At 40.0% G+C, this 20,956-nt stretch overlaps 1 protein-coding gene across 2 annotated transcripts; it reads right to left on the bottom strand.

The window, feature by feature from the left end:
• Positions 1–1,869: 1,869 nt before the first annotated feature.
• ALKBH3 (alkB homolog 3, alpha-ketoglutarate dependent dioxygenase) lies at positions 1,870–20,498 on the bottom strand. Of its 2 annotated transcripts, none has more exons than XM_005522406.2 (9): positions 20,386–20,498; positions 19,023–19,135; positions 17,345–17,379; positions 16,437–16,484; positions 14,783–14,886; positions 13,519–13,607; positions 10,401–10,610; positions 3,764–3,862; positions 1,870–3,255 (listed from the first exon to the last, which is right to left on the bottom strand). In XM_005522406.2, the coding sequence occupies exons 1-9, from the start codon at positions 20,453–20,455 to the stop codon at positions 3,163–3,165; spliced, it is 861 nt and encodes a 286-aa protein (XP_005522463.1). In that variant the 5' UTR covers positions 20,456–20,498; the 3' UTR covers positions 1,870–3,162. The 2 variants fall into 2 exon arrangements, with proteins under 2 accessions (XP_005522463.1, XP_014107361.2); XM_014251886.2 differs by lacking the exon at positions 20,386–20,498 and adding an exon at positions 20,069–20,148.
• Positions 20,499–20,956: the final 458 nt, after the last annotated feature.

Raw genomic sequence — 20,956 nt, 5'->3', positions numbered from 1 at the left:
CAAGGCATCTTCCATTCATCTGCTCCTTCTCATCAAATCTGAGGGCCATTATATTTTGGAAAAGGCGATGGCTGTTCTGGAAAAGGGAATCTTACCTGGGGTTACTAGTAGTTTCCACCTGTTTGAAAGCCAGAGACGAACAATTTTGAAGAATGCAGTTTTTGAGCATTTTTCAGAAGAGACACATAACTCTGCTGAAATCTTCAAGGACCCTTCCAACCCAAACCATTCTGTATTTCAAAGAAAAGGAAAAAAGTAAACCCACAGTTTGTATCTTCCACACAAAAATAATGACACAGAAGTGTTCTGCAAGCAACACAGCTCTCAGCAGCTGCTGCAGACCCTCAGATGGAGAGAATGTGGTGCCAACCGCAAAAACAAAACTCTCAGGCCAGTCCCCTGCCCTTGAATCCTCTGTGAACATATAAACAGCATATTTTACTTTAGTGTACTCTGAGTTTAAATAATTTTTAAAAAAGTTTTTGGCTGAGAATATCACATCAGTCCTGGGAAGGAAGAAAGCAAGCTTTATAACTGGAAAGTAATTCTTTTGGATGACATTTTTAGAAATACTGTTTTCAAATCCATGTAACTAGGGGAAAGGTTCCTCCACCTATCTTTAAGTTAAAGAATGGAACCTAACTGCATATTTACCATTCTAAACATGCTGCCCTTTGCACCTGAGTGCAACAGCAGAAACAGCTGAACAGCAGCACAAGAAATGTTCAAGTTGCCCTGGCCTCTAGTGAAAAATCTTTAGGTGCCATGGGAACACCACCAGCTCAAGAACTCTCAAATCTCACTTTTGTGCACACCAATTTTGAGAACTCAGCAGGAGTGCCCATAGCATTCAGGAACAAATTTCTACCAACAGGAAAGATGTCCCTGCAGAAAAGTCTCCTGAGGAGCTCTGGGCTGGAATCTCCTCTGCTCAAAGCCATTTCCTGCTGTCTTGGCAGGCAGGAGGTTGCAATTTGTTGCTACCTGGCTAGCTGACTTTTTTGGCAAGAAGGTGGGGGAAAGAAGGAAGGACCCACAAGCTCCCAGCTGACAAGGAAACTTGACCTCTAGGCCAACTGTTCCCCTTGCAGCCAGCACACACAGGACAGGCTGGGGAATGATGCCATATGCCTTCTCCTCACTGCCAAACAGATTTGGATACAGTGAAGCTGACACATGAGAGAAAGCAGAATGCAGCAGTTTCCAGCAACAAAAGAAGTGCTGGGAGATAGAACATTTCTCCTATAAATCATTTCATTTCAGGGGAGGAAAACTTTGTCATTTCCCAAATCAAAGGAAGTAAAGAAACTAACCCAGAATTTGCTAACGTTACAAATTGAAACCAAGAAAAGGAAGTGAAAAACTGCTCTTCCACAACAGTATCAGCCTCCAGGGTTCTGCCATTAGTTATGTGCCATAGATTCACTGAATTCAAATGAGTTGCAATTTCCACAGGCTAAGGTTTGGGAGTTTAAAAGTTTCCAACTCATCTCAATCTCCTCCTCTTTCTTGCAGCCTGGCTACTTACTCTTAACACAGTGAAAACAAATGGAGCTTGAATGAATTGATAAGGGCAAAAGGGTTGCCTTCTCAGAATACCTTGAGAAATTAGCACTGCCCCTTGATTAAGGAAAACCACTCTCTTCCAGGACTGCCAAACCTGGACACACATACAGGGATGTGCACAAAGCTCCAATGACTCAAAGAAAGTAAATATGGAAGCATCTGCCTCCTTCAACTCTGATTACCATGAAATACATCACAGAGCCTAGACAAAATATTCAAATGCAAGGAAGTAACATTAAAAGTATTCCAAAAACATTTCTGTACAAATTGGGATGAAAGTGAAGACCTCATAAGACAACAAAGTTAAGTTTTCCAGTAACATTAATTTTATAAGAATAATGTATGGTGGTTTAGGTAGAGAAGCTGTTTCGAGGAAATGATTCTGCCCAATTTAAGACCACAGGGAGTGAAATGGCTCAACATTTATGTCATCAATAACATTAAAACATAGGCATAACCGAGTATTAATAACCTCACTGTTCTCACCAAATAAGAACTTAAACCACAACACATGCTTGCTAAATAAAGACAGTTCTTTTCTCAACACCAATTTATTCTTACAGTGAAGAGGGACATTAGCTTGCTTAACAAAGCTAACGTGTTAGAAGGCAGAGGGTATTTACCTGTGCTTAGATCCTACTGCAGGCAGACATTGAAGATGGACCAAAACTATGATTTGACCCAGTACAGTGATAATTTTTAGCTGCAGTAAGATCTTAAGCACACAGGCAGCACTCCTAACTTAACATTCAGACTGTAGTCATGAGCCCACTGCTTTCCAGCAGCAGGTGAGTCACAGCAGCCAAACTTGAAGGATTCCAAAAAGTCAGCCTGGAATCTGGTCTGAGGTGCTGACTGCCAATCTGTCACAGCAGAGGCTCAAGAGATAACCCCCTGAGTGATATTCTTAAATGCAATATGCACTGACCCAGAAGCAGGGTCATCAGACATCTCTGTTGCTTGCCTTTGCATTGTCCTGCCTACATGGATAAACAGTTAGGATAAAGTCTGACCACACAGTGCATGGCAGATAAGAGCCCTGACCCTCTGTTCCACTAGACACCAGTATAATTCAATACGTTATTTAAGCTGTGAAACTGCTTAACTGGAAGAGACTCTGCAACCCACAGATAAAAAAGCAGTGCACCACCCCTTGGTGAAATAAGTAACACCAGAGGTCATCACCAAGTGCAGCTTTTTCATACCTGTACAGACACATAGAGGTGGACAAGAATCCCACCTTGTCATTACTTCCAACAGAGATCATAACTTGGCAGTAAAGGAGAAACAAGGTGCAAACTATCTGCTCACTGAATCTCTCTGCTCCAGTTGGGACCTCTCAAATCTTTCACATGCTTTGTGCTCTTCTAAGAATAATCACTGTTCACAAAGCCTGCGATTTAGCATCATCTAATAACATATAATTTTTGTCCACATAACACAGGCAGCTTCTGATTGCCAAAGGTCTTCAGAACATCAACTCTTTTCCCATGACTTCAAGGAACTCTGTTCCTGTAAGGCTTCCTTTATATCTGTAGCAATCTAAGGCTCTAGATCTGCTGTGGGTTTATATCCAACAATGTCCAAAGTGGGTCTTCACTTCCAAACTCCATCAGGTTCTGGAAAAATGATCCTAAATGTCAAGTTTATCCGTTCATCTCTAGAATGATACTCCTTAGGCACTCGATGCTGTAAGTGGCATTAGGGAAGAAGAAAAAAAATATCAAATCATGAGCTTGTGCATTTAAAATACAGGTAATCAAACAATGACTAATGATGACATCACTGACTGTGATGGCTTTTTATTTGTATTTCTAAACACTTAGGTAAGAAAATCAGGTTCTGACTGCTCAGGGCCACTGAAAACAAAAAGTCTTCGTACATTAATGTAGAACTCTTAAAATTAAGTTACAACTTTTTGATATTCCATGTTTCTATATTGCTTTTGCTCTTTTCACTGCAGGCTACTACCTTTGTTGCTGAAGTTTAATGCTGTAACATCTGAACTGATTCCTACTGCATCACTTGGCACATGAAAGCAAACCCATTGTTTCTGAGGAAGAAAGCAATACTAATGCCTTGGAAAACAACTGTGCCGCTGGAAGCAGAATGTCCCATACCCTCATGGGAGTGCCTTGGCATATCTGGAAAACAGCACTGCAAATAAAGCACATAAACAGTGTCAAGGAGTTCTTACCTGCCAATCCTCCTGGGTGGCTCCTTCCATCACCAACAGAGTCCCGTGATCAAGTGGGATTCTGAGTCTTTCTACATAAGTATAATCTCCATCCTCTTCCTAAAAAGAAACATTAGACACTGAAGAAGCAGGCCATGTGCATTTGGTAGAAAACCAGTCCTTTACAGAAGAGCTTAAAAAGCCTGTGAGGGAGGAGGAGGCTCTTCCAAGATCAAGTCTAAGTAAACCTCTCTGTATCCATATTTCATAAAAAGTCCAGGAGCCAAGCATTTTAACCATGAAAATAAGCCATTGTATCTCACTACCTGGATGCCACAGGTAAAGCTCAACAATCAGTTCCTGTATTTAGTGCAAAATTCTGGAGTGAGGCTGCAAACCTTATGGAAACATCTTAAACAGTTCAGTGTGGAGACATTCTGCAATAGCCACCCTAGATTCCAACAGTTAATTATTTCATCAAAAGTAACATCTTCATGCTATTCTGAATTATTACAACATTACATGCTGCTATGGCACTAGCTGCTGAAAGAAAAGTTTTTGTTATTTAAAAAAAAAAAATCCTCCTTTTCCCACAATACCTTGCAAAACAAGTTGTCTTAATCACGACTAAGCGAAACAGAATGCTAGACTCAAAGACAAATAATTTGCAAACTTTTGTTAAGCCTTTAGACTATGTGCAACTATTTAAAAACTCAAATATAACAACTAGACATAGTGACACGCTCCAGCAGTGGTGTCACACATGCCACACGAGTGGGAACAGCAACTCTGTTGCTTTGCACTATCCTTTCCAACTTTAAACCAGATTCATACACTGCTAAGTCAAATGTGCAGTAGTCCAGCTTAAAGGAGGTTTGTCCTTTTGAAAGTTCATGGCTCACTGAAAAGCTCAAAATAATGAGGTTAAGTAACAAATACTGGGAGAATTATGCCCTCAACTAAAACAGAGTTTGATTTTCAGAAAACCAACTGGGAGTGTGTGTGAATTTATAAATAAAGTGCACATAGAAAGAGGACTGCACTTTCTAAAATGCAAAAGAGCTTGGTTGGTATCAAGTTAGTATCAAGAAATGTTTTCTTATCTTCAGTGGAAAAAAGGAAAAAAGTTCAAAAATAGATATTATAAATATGACTGCTGAGGAAAAGCAGAGAAATATCACTACACACGTACTTTCTATTTCAGAGGATTACATCATTTCACTTTGTGATGGGCAACAGTGAGCTTATTTTTATCTCTTGCTCATCTTAACTAAAAAGGAATTCTGCTAAGATAAATGATTTAGGAGAAAACATCCTTTTGGCTTAGAAAAGTCAGTATGCAAAAACAGCAATTACTTTCCGGTTTAAATGGGACATCTCTGAACTCCATTTTACTTAGAAAAAGATATGTTTATGTTAATTTTCTTTGCAAAGCCAGGGAAACAAGAAGTTTTTACTTTCTTATATGTCGTTACTGTCCACCAAAGGTCATTTCAGAACTTTTATTGCTAGAGCTGATGTCAGACAAACAGAGAACTCACTTGACTTTCAGAGATCAAGAAGTTTATGAAGAGAATTTATTTTTGACATCTAAGATAGAAAAGACTTTCTCGTAACAAACACTGAAAGAAGTGCATTAGGTGACTTTATGTTCACTTTGTAACTCTATATATGTACCACAAAACCACCTGCTTACAAAAACATGTACAGTAAAGCAACTGCTCTGCTTTTTAATGTATGAGAATTTTCATAGTCTTGAGTTACACATTTAATACAATTCAAGCTTTACACTATCCAAGTACACTGGCTAAACCTTTTTTTAAATCCTTAATTAGAGTAACTACAGTTAATAAGTAAGGAAAGCTCAGTGTGAGTTGATGGGAAGCTGTGAATATAAAATCTGTAGGAATTCCGGGACTCCAACAAGGTTGTTTTCTTGAAATGGTATCAAAATCAGAAAGAGAAAATATCTAGTATAAATCTATATAAATCACCCAAGTTTATTTCTTAAGTCTCAGTAAAGTTTATTGCTATAGTGGTAGGAAATGGTTTCTGGACTGTGTAGAGGAACCTTCTATTATAAAGAAAAGTAAATGGAAACATCCTGTAGAAGAATGTATAAATAATAATACAGTTATACAAGCAAATGATGCAAAATCATTTTCAATTGCAAAAGTCAGCATCATTCATGGAGAATACTGGCTCCTAGTCTTCTGCTACACGTATTCACCTACTACCAAGAGAATTATCCTTACGAAAGCTCAAACCTTGTATTTTTCAGATTTCATCTTGATTGTATCCCTCTTCTCCAGTTTACATCTCTAGCACCAGCTCTGTAAACACCCTCCTCCACAACAAAGTAGTCTCACCTATCAATACTTCTGCATTTAACACGTTTATTTTCACTGTCTCTGACAAAATCCTCATCACACTGCTTTTCTCTACAGACTCGGTAATGATGAATACCAGTTACACTGATATACTCAGATATACTGATATACTCACATAATGCACTGGCCTGCTTATACAGGCCTACCTTTAAACTCCCTCAGTCCTTCTGCAGCTGAGCACTCCCTTCAGCCTCTCTGCTTACCTACAGCTTCTCAAGCCCTGCCACTACTGGTGGACAAAACCTCCTCCTCCTCTGCAGCCACTGCTGTCTGTGAGTCTCTTTCATGCCAATCTACAAATTCAACTCACTTCATCTTGATCTGAATCTCTGCCTCTACCATGCTCCACATATTCCCAAATCCATCTTCAATTAGCTCTGTTAATACACAAAGGGTTATTTTAATGCTTTTTCTAGAAGTACTGGGAGATCTTTACCTTCTGATAGGAAAAAAGGACTGTGCTTCAGAGATCCATTTGAAGGACAGACCCATCTGAAGGTTGATTCTTTGAATATCTCGAACATCCTGCTATTATCTAAAAGGTGTGAAGCTCCCTCCCTTCCCAGCAGCCATCGGTTTCCTTGGTTATAGATGGAAGAAGAGCAAGCTGACAGCTGGCTTTCTAACTCCTTCCACAGTTCACATAACCATTTGCTGGACAGCCACCCAGCTGGTACCTATGGCAGCCACCCCTCTGCCACAGGACACCTCCCAGTGGGACATCAGGTATCACCCTTCCCCCCTGTATTAGTATTTCCCACTCTTCCAGGACACAATCAGATAACCTGGCACTGTCTCAGAGTTGAGCAGTGAACAAGCAATAGTAAAAAATGGTAGTGTGGCTGTATCAGGAACACTCATCCCACAGAGTGAAATCAATTCCTCTCGACTGGGAGGAAGAAGTCACGTCCAAGTGGGCTTGGGGGCTTGAGGCTGTGTGGGGAATGGCAGGAGGTCACGGTGCCACAGTGGTGACACTCAGGCTGTAGGCAAGCACAAGAGGACCCACTGACTCAACCAAAGGTGTGTGAACTGTGTATGAATCACAGCTCTAAAGAAAAGAATTTGTCTCCTGATTTCAGTGTAGGCAGGAGCTACAATGATGGGGGCAGGGGGAACAAGCAAGTAGGAGCAAGATTGAAGTAACTGACTGGAACTGGAAGAAGAAAATAGAAGAAACCACATCACTGTAGACTTTTAACTATGAAGAAGGCATCCAAAAAAACCTAGAAACCGTTTAAAGCAAAGGACAAATACCAGCTGCAATCATGTAACTGGTCCAAATAAACAGAAAAGGCTCTATTTAGAAAAACAAATGCTTAAAAAGAAAAATTCCAGCAGGCAAAATAAAACAGTTTCTGGAGTCATGTTAATTCCCATGAAGTCTCCTTATTCCAGTGAGAAATTTACACCTGAAATGTATTTGCAGCTTTTTTTATATTCACTGGGTTGAAATCCCAGTACAAATTATTTCTACTTTTCCACAAAGGATGCTTGTTTAAGAAGATACAAATGATCTACACATGTCTCTACACTCCTTTACCCTCCATTATATGATGATGACTTATTCAATACAGTGTTCACCAAAAAGAAAAACAGAGGACTGAACCTTTCCTTACCCTCAACCTAGAACAATTTTCAGGATAATAAAAAAAAACACTTAAACCTAAGTAACTTCTTTTTAATTTTTGCCAAGTGGAAAAAGATTTCAGATTGCATGATTGTTTCAGAGTGACTTACAAAAACACTACCAAATTACTAACAGACAATTGTTAAAATTCACATAAACATGCAGACAAAATGCAACCCCATCAACACCACTGGTTATCTTTTCAGTTAGAGAAACAGGATTTTATTCCCTATCAGGTTCATCCACATTTCAAGATATAATCTAGAAAATATTTGCAGAGATACCAACATGAACTGAAGTTTCTGAAGACTCTGATCTACTCTTCAACTGCCCTTCAAGCTGTGACCTCACTTGTGGTACATACGGTTTTGTACTCAGTAGATGATCCCACACAGGAAATCACATTTTTTCTTAGTAGCATTTATCCGCAGTAATGTTCTACCATAGTATTTCTCATCTTATATGTTCATTATATCTTTCATCTCAAAATATTCAAAAGCACTTAAAAGAACAAAGGGAAACGAAGGCCTTTGAAACCCTAGAATCTGAAATAGCACAGAGTTTGCCCTCAAAGAGGCTTAATTTTGGGAGAAAAAGGATTTACTTTCTATTTCCCTCCTCAATGAAGACTTATAAGACTACAATACGTCTGGAAAACCTAATGCACTGATACTGGTTAATACTGAAACCAGGGAGAGCCTGAATGTCTGTGATGACTGTTAATCTGAATTCCTTTTCCCTAGATTGCATTCCTCTTCCTGTAACTTGCTTTTTAACAAAGGAATGATCAAACTTCAAAGATCTACAATCAGTTTTAACTTTCCCTTAATGAAAGAGTGAATGCTACAGTACAGTGGAGTATGAAAATTACTTCTCCGGCGGTATAGCCTGAAAGGTTGTAATTTCCATCAGAGCCTCTTGTAACTCCCACTCAGCAAAGCATCCATTGTCATAGGATGTTCTCAGGAAACTTCAGGCTTCGGGAATGTGCAAAGAATACATAATGTGTGCCATGTAATTATTAAGTATGAGTTCCCTTAGACATGGGACACACTTAATAGCAACTATTTTGAAGATCTGCACATGGGGATTTTACCTCAGAGAAAAGTGTCACACAGTATGTGACACTTGCAAAAGAAATACACTTCACAGCTAGCAAGACTCAGGTAGTCAGAGATATCAAGTCAAAGGTGCTAAAAAAGCAATGAGGAGAGCTTGAGGGATACATCTATAGAAAACCATCCATCTCTGGAAGAAAAGGGAAGAAATCGTGCAGTACAGTTCAAACAAGGCAGCCAAGTACAAATGGTAGACTGAATTTCCCCCTTTGCTAATAGGGGTTGTCTTTTCAGAAAATCTATAAAAAAGGCATCTTACTCAAGAACTAGGATTGATTTTTAAGACAGAACCTGGAAAGTTTATACTGAAGTTTAAGTGTATTTTATTCTGATCCATTGATGGGGAACACAAGCATTTCTAAAATTAATCCAAGCACCATTTACAGTTTTTTAGAGGAATAAACTTTCCAGCTGACATTTGATTATCAACACAGCATCAGGGATACTTACTCATGCCCACTGACATAACAGACTGGTTATGTGATCACATGCCCAGCGACCAAGATTAAATTCACTTCAGGCAACAAAGAATTTACAAATTGGAGAAGTGATGAAAACTACAAACTATTTGTTTTCTGGCTCAATTTCTGACCTTTGCTGTTCATACTAGGTGACCCAAGGTGACTCTTGATGGGCAGGCTTCAGCATGTCAGCATAGAGTTTTCTTGCAGGCTGGAAATTATCACCTCTGCTTTCTGTACTACCTACTCAGAATAAATAGCAACACAAGCAGATAGCAAACTTCTTTCCAAAGTTGTCAAAGACTGCGCAAGCAGAAAATTCATCTGAAACTGGACATCCTAAAATAAGGTCTGTATTCTCAACACATGTGAATCCCTGACTTGGATAAATATGACCTGCAAAGTTTAAGCTGGTTTATAAACAAAGCATTCCCAAACACAGCACTTTATCTAGAAAGAGTATTCACTACTGAATCACCAATTAACTCCTGAAAGGATATTCCACACAGCCTCCTTATCCTTAGCCTGCGAGTACGAGTACGATGTGACAGCTTCCAAGGCATTTTACAGACAATAAATGAGCTTCTTCCCTTTGTTCACTGCCCCTCAATCTGGATACACACACGTCCAAATGAAAACACTGTTAGAGGATTTTCACTTACAAGAGCAGTCAGAACTACTCTTCATCCCAAATACACTCTGCATTACATAACACTGGCTTGAGTTTAAGAAAATGGTAGCAACTCTTTGATTCATTGGCACAGTGTAAGTCCACTTACAGCATCACTGATCTCATCTTATGCACCAGAAAGGGCCCTTATTAGGGCACAAGACTGCCCAGGTTCCAATTTCACTGCAGCACTACACTACACTGCTGCACATTATTAGAGATTTACTAGAGATTAGAGATTTCTTGATCCCTACACTTATTCCACAGAACTTTCCAAGTTGTGTTTTCATTAACTTTGAAATGCTTGAGTAATTAAGTTCCCTTAAACGGGGAAAACAATAAACATATTAGTAGCTATAAGACTCTCTCAGTGTGATACAAACACTCACAGGGGAAGGTTTTTTTCTCATCTCAAAGGTCCGAGTAGCACCAAAGCTGAGTGAGGCAATGACAGGATTTTTTCCCAGTGATGGCTCATCGTCACTGTGCCAGTCCACGCTGTCCTTCTCATTTCGGTAGAGGTTGCAGAGAAGAGAGTTGAAGGTATAGCCAGTGAACTCTTCAATGCGTTCCTTCAGCATGGTCAGCAGCGGATGCCACTGCAATCAGCACAGAGGGGAATGTAAATACCATGAACGCAGGCCAGGGGCAGGTAATGCAAAACAGAAGGCAAAAACTACTAAGAAACAAAATATAGTGCACTCTAATCACAATAAACTTAAAATCAAATAAATGACTCACAGCAATTCTGATATTTTTAGTAGAGCAGAGGAATGGGCTGGGCTTTCTGAAAATACGCACACACGTTACCCATTGCTCAATACTAAATCATCTCCTTAAAACTCTGAAACCAGGCTGCCTTTCATACTAATGGAGGCAATCAGTGACTAAATGACACTGCTCTCAATTGCCTGCAGCTGTCGACAGAGAACAAGAGGAAATGGCTGGCATATCACAGCCCTCTGTCCCCACTCTGTTAGCACAGCTTGTTGAGCTCAACTCATCACCTCTTGGGGCTTTCACTTCGACATTGTAACTCTTCAGTGGGTTACAAAACCGATGACACTGGCCCTGGATTTCATCCTTCCCCTTACTAAACATCTTGCTGAGCCCACAGCCCAGGGAAGCTCTTCACATTCCATTACAACTCAGTCTAGTTATTTAATGTTATAAGCTTATATCATGACTTTCATCTGTCAGAGAGCTTTTAAGAACTACACAAATATATAAGAAAAACAAAAAAGCCAAAGCAATGTAGGTCAGAATTTTTTGTCCATTATATAAGCAAAAACAGAGATCAAGAGAGGATAAGAAACTGATTCCAAATCTCCCAGTGCACCACTGGAAGAAGCAACAGACAGCTGGAAATATTTTCTAGTATCCACCACTAATAAACAGCACTGCACTACCTTATTTCCAAGCTTCCCCAAGTTTAAGAGGTATTTATCTTAGTGGTTACACTGCAGGGGCCTCAACATACAATGTTTCTCTAGTGGCGTATTTCTAGCTAAACCACGCCTTCAACGATTAGGCATCATGTGAGTAATTAATTCTAGGTTAACACAGCTTGCAGCTATGGAACATGTTGGGAAAGCAGTAATACCACCCAAAAAACCCCCAAAAAACAGTTTGCTTGCAACTGTGCTGCCTGAATGTGCAGAAAGTCCAACAACAATTATTCAGAGCACTTTTCAGTGACTAACCAGGACTAGATTTCTTCAACTCACATCACAGAAGTATGTATTACTAAAACGCTACCATATGGTGAATTTTACAATGTAGTTGAAAGCCCACTACAAACCTGAAGCAGTGGAAGTAGTTTTGTTTAAATATTTGTTGAAACAACTCTATCACTGCTTACAGAGAAACATTTTTTAATAGCAAAATTAATTTAGGCACTAACACTGGATTATATCTAGAAGCACTACAATCACACCAATTTTTACCAAACAAAAAAGGAGGGACACAAAGCTAATTACTCCTACAGATCAACTGTTTCAGGGAGTAATCAGTTTTGGCTAAGCTGTGCACTAAATTACATTTTATTCAGGATATTTTTGTGATAGAAACCCTATTCTACAGGTAGGGATCCTGCTCTTTACACCATCCCCCACTTCTTCTAGCTACAGGTACTTCCACCTGCAAAGCTGTGTGAAATGTCAGCGCCCATGTGCAGTGTACCCACAGATCTACCTACAGGCAACCTTCCAGCCTGGGAATGGCTGACTTCCATCTCTGCAACTTCTCCAGTGCATCTCACTTTCTGCTTGAGTTTCTTTCTCTCAGCAAAATGCAGAAATATTCAGGAATAAAAGACAGAACCAGCCTGAGTGATTAATTTAGGACATGAGCCTTTTGGATGAGAGAAACAAGACAGTGGCCCAATAAGTGCTAACTCCTTGAAGAACTTGATGCAAACTGAAATGAAACCTTGTATCCAAGGTATATGGGCTCCATCCAATCTCCAAGTAGCAATGGGTTCCACAGAAGGCAGTTCTGAACTGGATTTAAATCATTAGCGTACAACAAAATGATTTTGTGAGGGCACTTCCAATCCCTAAAGACATTCAGCTTTCAGAAAAGCCCATTCAAAATAGTATTTCACAAATGAGGACCAAAGAAATGCCTGTTTTCCACCACAAGTTCTGTAGGTCATAGAATTTTTAACTACAGTATTTTTGAGACTAAAATCTTTTCAACTCATCATGTTAAATAACGCCTTTCCAACTCTTCCCAAACATCCCACTTTGGCAGCAGTTCTGGGACTCGGAACACTGTTCTCTCATGCTATCCAGCTTTCAACAGTGACACCTAATTACTGCCATGGGAATTTTAAACAAAGCAATACCAAGAGACAGGCTGATGGGACAACAGGCTGAGAGAGAGAGAGAGAGAGAGAGGGGCGTAGAGGGAGAGAAAACATGAACAAAACATCACTGAGTCACTTGGAAGGTTTTTAACTCTTCCAAAACAGTGTGGGAAATTACATGCTACAATCTGGAGTTGCTGAGCTGATGAGCTGCATGTGTGAATTTCATAGCATCCACACAGGAATCAAAACATGCCTAAACTTTCATTTAAGCAGTATTGAACCTAAGTGTTTCTGAAAGTAACTATTTCAGTAATTGGTACTACTTTATCTTGACAACAAAAAAATCAGTATGACTGTGTGCAGTACAATCTCCCATGCAAAGACACTTGGAGTAAGTTACACAGAGCAATTCTGAGTTTTGCCCAAAGCTCCAGTGACTCAAAGTAAAACTTTAAACTCTAGAGTAGTAACTTCCTTTTGGCAATATTTGGCAACTAAATTACACTGCTCTCAGTTGACTCACTCAAAGTGCATTTCATAAAATTGACCACATTCCTGTAGAATCTGCTGCTGATCACAAATGAAATGCTAACAGATTCTCTAGATAATAGAGGATAGAGGGAATTTTTGTCTCTTGATGTCTGCAAAGGATTTATTTGTAGACAGTAATAAAACACATGCAAACATATACATACATTTGGATTTGGCTGCATTGTTATCCTGGAATATGTGTAAGGAAGCTCCCCATACCAAGATGTTAGCCGTGGTTCCTCAAAAGATGCTTCTGAAAAAAACCAGGAAGACATTCTCAATTGGCCTTATCAAAGGATTTGAAATTGGAAAGATGATGGAATTCTGCCAAGAAACTTCATCAAAAAGAGACTGTCCATTCACCTAAAGTTAAAAAGCAGCTCCTTAAAATCCTCAGCTTTACAAAATGAACTCAAATGTAGGAATGAAATGATTCAAAATCAGGTGTGCATCTGCAGGAGGAATTACCTTGTCAAAATCTTGGAAACATATCCATTTTCTTACCCCTATATGCCAGACAGAGCAGGGACTAGCTAAAGCTAGCAAATGAAACTGAAATTTTATCTTGTTTTACATTCACCTGGTTCTGGCGCCCAGTATGCTGGCATAAGTTGCAAGATGAAGATGAATCCACTGGAAAGGTGAAGTAGAAAGGGCTGTAGCATCCTTGGGACATTACAGAAACAAAATGTGGCAAGGCTGGACACAATATTTTATCAAATATGTGTGTGCTCTGTGGTGTAACACAAACATCAGGTTAAAAATACTTCCAGCTTCTGAAAAGACTATCTTGGCAACAACTTCTCATGCTTGACAGGTAGCATTCTCCACTATACTGCCCCTTTACTGACAGCCAAGAAATACACGTTGAAGACATTTTCCAGCCCCATCCAGCAATTACTCTGATACATTATCTTACATCAGTTCCTGACTGAAAGTAAAATTTAGCTGGAATAGGTGCCCCTTAGTGAACAAATCCAGAATAGCAGCCTCTTCTGTTGCACGCTGGAACTAATAATTAAAGCCAAAGGAAGTGGAACATGCTCTGCTGGGATTTTCAGTAAAAGAGGCAAAAAATACACCTCATGAAAGAAATCTCCAAGAACACATTTTTTGCAGGAGATTGTATGATGGTGACCAGACTTGATCTTTAAAAATGAGTGAGAAAAAGAACTGGAGACTACAGAAGAGACAGTACAGCTCCAAGATTTTTAAGACAGGCAATTTTAATTTGGAAAGATCTCACTCAGTTGGCCATAGTAACATGTCATTAGAGATTGCAAAATAAGCTGCAGTAGTCTTCAGGTATGTACAGAAACTTAAAGAAGTGGTAATACTGAAAATTAAAACCAATTCTAAACAACATACAGATTCTGTTATGGAATTGACCTGTGAATGACCTGAAAAGGTGGTCTACACACTCCTTACCCTGTCTGATGTGAGTTCGCTGGCCCCAGGGTATGTCTTGCAGGAGCTGCTCAAACATCCAGTCTGCTTGTTCTGAGTCAATAAAGCCAGGAATCAAATGAATCCTAAGGATTAAAAAGAAAAATGGAAGGAATATACATTTCTATATCTGCTTTGGGAAAATATTTTCATTTCCAGGATTCCCAAAGGAGTTAAAAGTGGCTGTAATGCATCATATCAAAAGTCAAAGCCCAGTATCCCGTTCCTGACCCTAGCCAAAAGCAGGTGCAAAGAAAAGAAGGGCTCCTGTTGAGTCTTACCCTCACCAAATGTATGTAATTCCTTTTCAAAACTTCTAAAAATGTATGACAACCAACAACATACCATGAATTCCAGAATCAGTCATATACTGTGAAAAATGACATCTTTCTGCTTGTTATTAACTTATGGTAATAACATATTGATTATGATTATGGTAATACAATCAACATTAAGTAAGTAATTGCCCTTTTTTCACTGTCTCCACATCACTTAGAATTTGATATCCTTTTATCCCTACTGCCATTCCTATTCTCTTTTTCAAAGCACAAAGGTAAGTATTTAGCATAAGGACAATATTTAATGTGTCCTATTTTTTCATTTCCTTATGTACATCTAATATATTGACTGGACTAGCAGTCATCCAAGAATTACAGCTACTGTGGTGGGCTGCAGAGTAGGAATGCTACTAACAGCAGTTTACTCTCACAAGTATTCCACACCCTAAAGATGTCACAGTAAGAGTATACAGTAAAGGTATTAAAAAAAAAGATTCAAATCTGATTATTAACTTTCCATCGGTGTATTACAAAAACAAACTCCAGAAAATGCAGCTGACTGTGTATATTGTCTCTTTCCAGCTGGTCAAAGTTTTTACTTTTCAAAATGCTTTAAAAATTTATTTGCATATTTAGAAGAAACTAAGATAAAGGCACAAAAATAAAATAATACAATAATCAGAAGGAATTAAATAAATGCACAAAAAATTACTATGTCCGTGGCATTTTTTCAATTTTCTATCAAATTCAAAAGAAGAGGATTAATATTGATATTGCAGCTAAGTCAGCAAGGTAAAATATATTTTAGTTAGTAGGAATCACAGAATAAGTAGGTTTTCTTTAGAAGTGTCCTTAAGCTGAAATAATTAAGGCACAGCATATAAGCAGAAGGGACAATCCTGAGGTTACCACAATTGCCTAGTTAAATGCTTTTATTAGATTTATTTAAAACAATTCCAATTTACAGCTACAAGTTTTGGGCCGCTCTTAACTGTACAACACAGGCATCCCACACTTGCTAACACAGGAATACTGATCCAAATCTGCAGCAGCAACTTACTGTGTGAATCGTGACACTAACAGATTCAGACCCTTGTCCTTATTCTGGAAAGAGCACCGGATGTAGTACATACCAGATGTCAAGAGGTTTATTTTTCTTCTCTTCAGTGCTGCTCAGAACCATCTCAGTCCCTGCTACCTGTCACTCAAAAGTATTTCCAGAAGTACTCTAAACAGATGACGCACAGGAAGTGCAGTGTGCAAATGCTGAAATCAAAACCCTCTGCAGAGACTGGACTTCAGAAAGCTGGGTATCACCACATCGCTCTGCAAAAGCAAGTAGTATTTCATCCACTTACCTAGAAATGCCAGTTGGTCCCTTGCTGAGCTCATACACACCAGGCTTGCTGAGGATGTAGAAAGGAAAGAGCCATCAGAAAGACAAACAAGAAATTATCTTAGACTGAGCAGCACAGACTGGAATTGCTATAGGCCTGGACTAGATAAAGTTTTCTTTAAAAAAGAAAAGGAAGTTAGAAAAAAGAAGAAATAATATCCTGGACATAAAGGTCAGAGTAAGGCAGCAAATGAGTTTGCATGTTCTTCCTGTCCCTCCTTTCACCAAAGAAAGACTCAGTACAGTTTTAGGGCTCTTAGAAAAAAATAAAAGAGGGACGTCACAGGGAACCTGAAGGAGACAACTGTACATGACTGCACTCAGGTCACTGTGTTTGCTTTTATAGGTACACTGAGAAAGAAAATTCTGCCAAGATAGCCAAACTGAACCAAGCTGGATTTTCAGTATCTCTAACTCCACCATAAACCACACTTTGTCACACTTCATGCCAAAGCTATCCTGGGAAGACCCCCATTTCAACACAAAGGGTAAATGACATACAGATACCCAGCTTCAGTAGGAAACTTACTATCAACTACTACTCTGAGCCCTGAAAGGCGCCATACCAACTATATTTCTGGTATATTCCAGAGTAAGTAATTTCCAGCATAGTTTATACTGGGATTGTCCCAGGAAAATGCACACTGCTAACCAAAGAAGACATACTGGCAATTGTGCTGAACCAGAATGTCCAACTGAGCATGATTACTGCCTTCCCAGCCATACCAAAGGCATAAAAACCAGTTACTCGACTTGGGCTCTCCTGGTAATACATTCAGCTCATGATAAAAGGGTTAAAAGTCCACAATTTCTACTCTTACCGACCATGATGACAGAAAAAGCACACAGAGAAACCAGTAGGGTACTCACTCTATCACACCTGCCTCAGGAACCCTGCGCTCCATCTGAAAGGGAACAAGACAGTACACAGTGAATCTTAAAATATCTGGTGCTCTCCAGTCAAACAGAACTCACAGTCATCTCTAGTGATTCTGTGTAGCCACACACTGATAAGCCAGTGAGAAAAACACACCTCAGGGCAAGACGGAAGTAGCAGAAAACAGTAGTAGTAGGAAACAGTAGCAGAAAACAACTCAGCCACTCCCTCCTCGTCCCAGAAACTCTCAAATACAGCTTCCATTGCAGGCTGGTTTTTAGCCATCAAGTGCCCCCTAAAGGACACTGATTTCTAAATTATTTTGATTATCACAATACTTGCTATTTATCAATTGCAATCAAGAAAATGCTTATTATATTTATAAAAATATCCTTATGTAAGGAAAAATTCAGAGCAACCCTAAGAAGCATGAACAAACTGCAGGCCTCAGTCAAATGGACAAACCACAAAAGATCAGACATAGCAGGAGCTACACTGTAAAGCTGTCTGCACAGCTGAGACAGCTGTATTTTGTTAAAAAACAGAGTCATTTAATCCAGCCTTGGCTATCATTCTGGTTGTCTCAAGGATTTATGCTTCTCTTCTCTGAGCTCAGTGAAGTTCTGATTTGCAAGGAGTTACTGCATTGAGCCAACAAGAGGATCAAAATACAGTACCATAGAGATAGCAGGTCTCTGCCACAGGGGAAAGAGAATTTTCCCAGGCTGTCTTCAATGCTTCTGAGCCAAGATGACAGCCTTTCAAATAAGCAGAAAGAAGTGCTCACAATTATTTTTTTCCCCAAGCAAAGAAGTGCTCTGTATAGAGCACAGTATCCTTCATCAGCTGATGGTGATAGAAAAAGATTTTAAAATCACAGAAAATTCGGGGAATTAGAAACAAAGTTAGGCTTGGCAAGCCCTGGGAAAAGTGTTAAAGGTAGGCCCTGAGAAATGTTAGGAATTGTGCTTGCTAAGATCATGTGAAACTGCATGTGTAGTCAGTATATGATAAATGATGTAATTGTTAGATATGATTAGATATAAATATTGTTTAAAGAATCATGAGAAACTATGTTAGGGGTTTGAGGGGAACCATGAGAAATCCATGCTTGGATGAAATCAATGTATACAATAGAACAATATAAGTTTAATAATTAATATGTAAGTTATATAACGATAGAGTATAAAATATGTTCAGCTCAAAACCAAGTTGGGTCAGATTTGGGTATGTGTACTTCTGACACACAGAGCTCTTAATAAAGCACCTTCATATAATCATTCCTTGATTATGTGTGTTCCTGAATGCTAACAACAGGACATAAAGTATATAAAACAAATCCCATGCTCTTCCCCTGTAACAAGTTAAGACAGATAACCCATCTGAGGAAAACAAGAAGAGCTCAAACCATGCTTAGACATTGCACACTGAATATTTAGTAGAACATACTCTTTTAGCTCTCTAAAAAAAAAAAGTAGTTATGAGCAGGCTAAACAGAGGGACCATGACTTTCTGTTTGCCATATATGCAAAACAATTCCCAACTCTGCTTAGTAAAAGCTCAAAGTTCAGCTCAGCTTTTAAACAATGGACTATATTCTCAAACAACATTTACCTATCATTTGAAGCTTAATAACAGATGAGATTTTGCTATTTACCCTGTAATTTTTACCTCTGATGGCTTTTCAAAGACAAACTGCTTTTGAATGTGAGGCTGATCTTTCTGTCTCCATGCAGGTCTGGCACCTGCAAGGGCAATGCTACTGGCCACAGGTACCTTAGGTGCTAAAATAAAGAGAGAAAGAAGAAAAGATCCTTCAATTCAATTGAATATCACGATACTAAAAACATAGCTAGGAAAAACATATGGAATCATTCCTTGGAGTATTCTCCTATGACTGGCAGAGATTTCAGGAAATTGCCAAACCTAAAAGTTAAAACTGCACAGGAACTGATTTTTTTTTTTTATATATATATTTGTTATACATAGACAAGCAAAACTGAAAACATACTTTTATCAGAAAGGATGACATCTATAACTTCTCAATTCTACAACAAACACCTATCACACGCCAGCAGAAATTGCTCCATGCAGCTAAACTGCTTCCCTCTGTATTACTTTTTTTAGGAAAAAAAAAAAAAAAAAAAGAAGAGACAAAAAATACTTTTATTAAAACAGGATTTACACAACTTCAGGTGTTTTATTTACACATGCAAACAGGCTTTAAAATGGGCCTGAAACACAAAATCTTCACTCAGCATAATTCAAACAATGGAGAAATTTTTATTTTTTTAATCCACTCATGAATAGGAGCAATGAAGCGCACCTGAGACAGGTAATTTTGAGGCCACATGCACAAAAACAGTTGGCTACTTTTTTCATGATTAAAAATTCAGCTTGCCTAGGATGCTCAGACTGCAGATATATGGTGAGTTGTGTAATCAGGTGAGTGGAACATGTTTTGAGCACGTTCACAAAAACAAACCAGTTCCCCCTGCAAGACTGGAAACCTTCAAAGTACTCCTCTGCCTCTGCACTCTTTGGTTTCAACGTTTGCTAAAACCCCTGTGACGTTAACTCCATCCCTTCCCACTACTTCTCTTTATTTTACAATGTTTTCACCCTGAAAAGCTAAACAAAGACACACAATGCGTTTTATGAATAAGTGACTGACTGTTCTTACACAAGTCAGCTCCACCAAACGCTACTCGTCTCACCCGAGCTGCCCAGAGACGCGAAGGACGCGCCCACCTCAACGTGCGCGTTAGCAACACATCCACACCCTGCGTTCCGCATCCAAAATCGCCGCACCTGTGGCACACGCCCAAACTTTACTTAAAAGCTGGGCTCGAACACCTGCAGTTCAGTTACCGACGGCAACGGGGCAAACTGGGCCAGCCCTGGGGCCGCGCAGGGCGGTCGGGAAGTGCAGCCGGAGACCGGCCCCGCCGCTCGCCCTGTCGCGCCCAGGACGGCAGCGGAGAAGTCGCGGCCGTCGGGAAAGAAGGGAAGGGCGGCTGTAGGCGCTCCTTACCTGCGGGCCGCCCCGCCGGGGCGCCAGCCCAGCCGCCCTGCACTCGGGCCCGCTGCCGCCTCTCCGCCATGCCCGGCCCGGCCCTGCCCAGGGCCCCAAGTCCCGCCTGGGCCCGGCCGTGCAGCCGCAGCTCCGCCTGCCGCGCACGCAGGGGCCGAGCTTCAATTAAAGGTGCCCTGTGCCTGGGCGGCCAGCGGCGCTCAACTCGCCTCCCAGCCCGCTTGTCCCATTCCAACGAGGGAGTCAAAACGCCAAAATTCCAGGCCTTGCATGGCGCCGGTAACAAAAACAGTCTTGGAACCAGCAGAAGACGGGACCGATGCCACCAGAAACCCTCTCCTGTTTTCTGACAGGTGCCCAGGGTAGTCCCACACTACCTCCATCACCGAGGTGAACACATTCAAAATCATAGTCGAGGTAATTTAGGTTAAAGTATAAGTAAAATTTAGATAAAAAAATAATTAGTGATTCCCTGCTGCAGCTTGGGAAATAGAAGACCTCAGAGGGCATGAGAGAGAGAACCCAACCTGCAGCCTGCCACCACATGAAGCGACATGGGGCTCTGAGAACC

This window comes from Pseudopodoces humilis, chromosome 7, assembly GCF_049639895.1.
Source record: "Pseudopodoces humilis isolate 2021_Gansu_Grassland_sample_001 chromosome 7, ASM4963989v1, whole genome shotgun sequence".
NCBI classification, from domain to species: Eukaryota; Metazoa; Chordata; class Aves; order Passeriformes; family Paridae; genus Pseudopodoces; species Pseudopodoces humilis.
Note: the sequence above shows the minus strand (reverse complement) of the source record. Positions and strands in the feature narration are given on the sequence as shown.

What these genes read in the sequence shown, in the direction of transcription:
- ALKBH3 (XM_014251886.2), bottom strand. Translation starts at nt 20,147, where the DNA reads ATGCGGAACGCAGGGTGTGGATGTGTTGCTAACGCGCACGTTGAGGTG. An exon ending in GCGAACTCACATCAGACAGG is followed by an intron (nt 13,608 to 14,782) that starts GTAAGGAGTGTG and finishes GGTTTTTTTCAG; the next exon opens with AAGCATCTTTTGAGGAACCA. An exon ending in TGAGAAAAAAACCTTCCCCT is followed by an intron (nt 3,863 to 10,400) that starts GTGAGTGTTTGT and finishes GTTTCTTTTTAG; the next exon opens with GAAGAGGATGGAGATTATAC.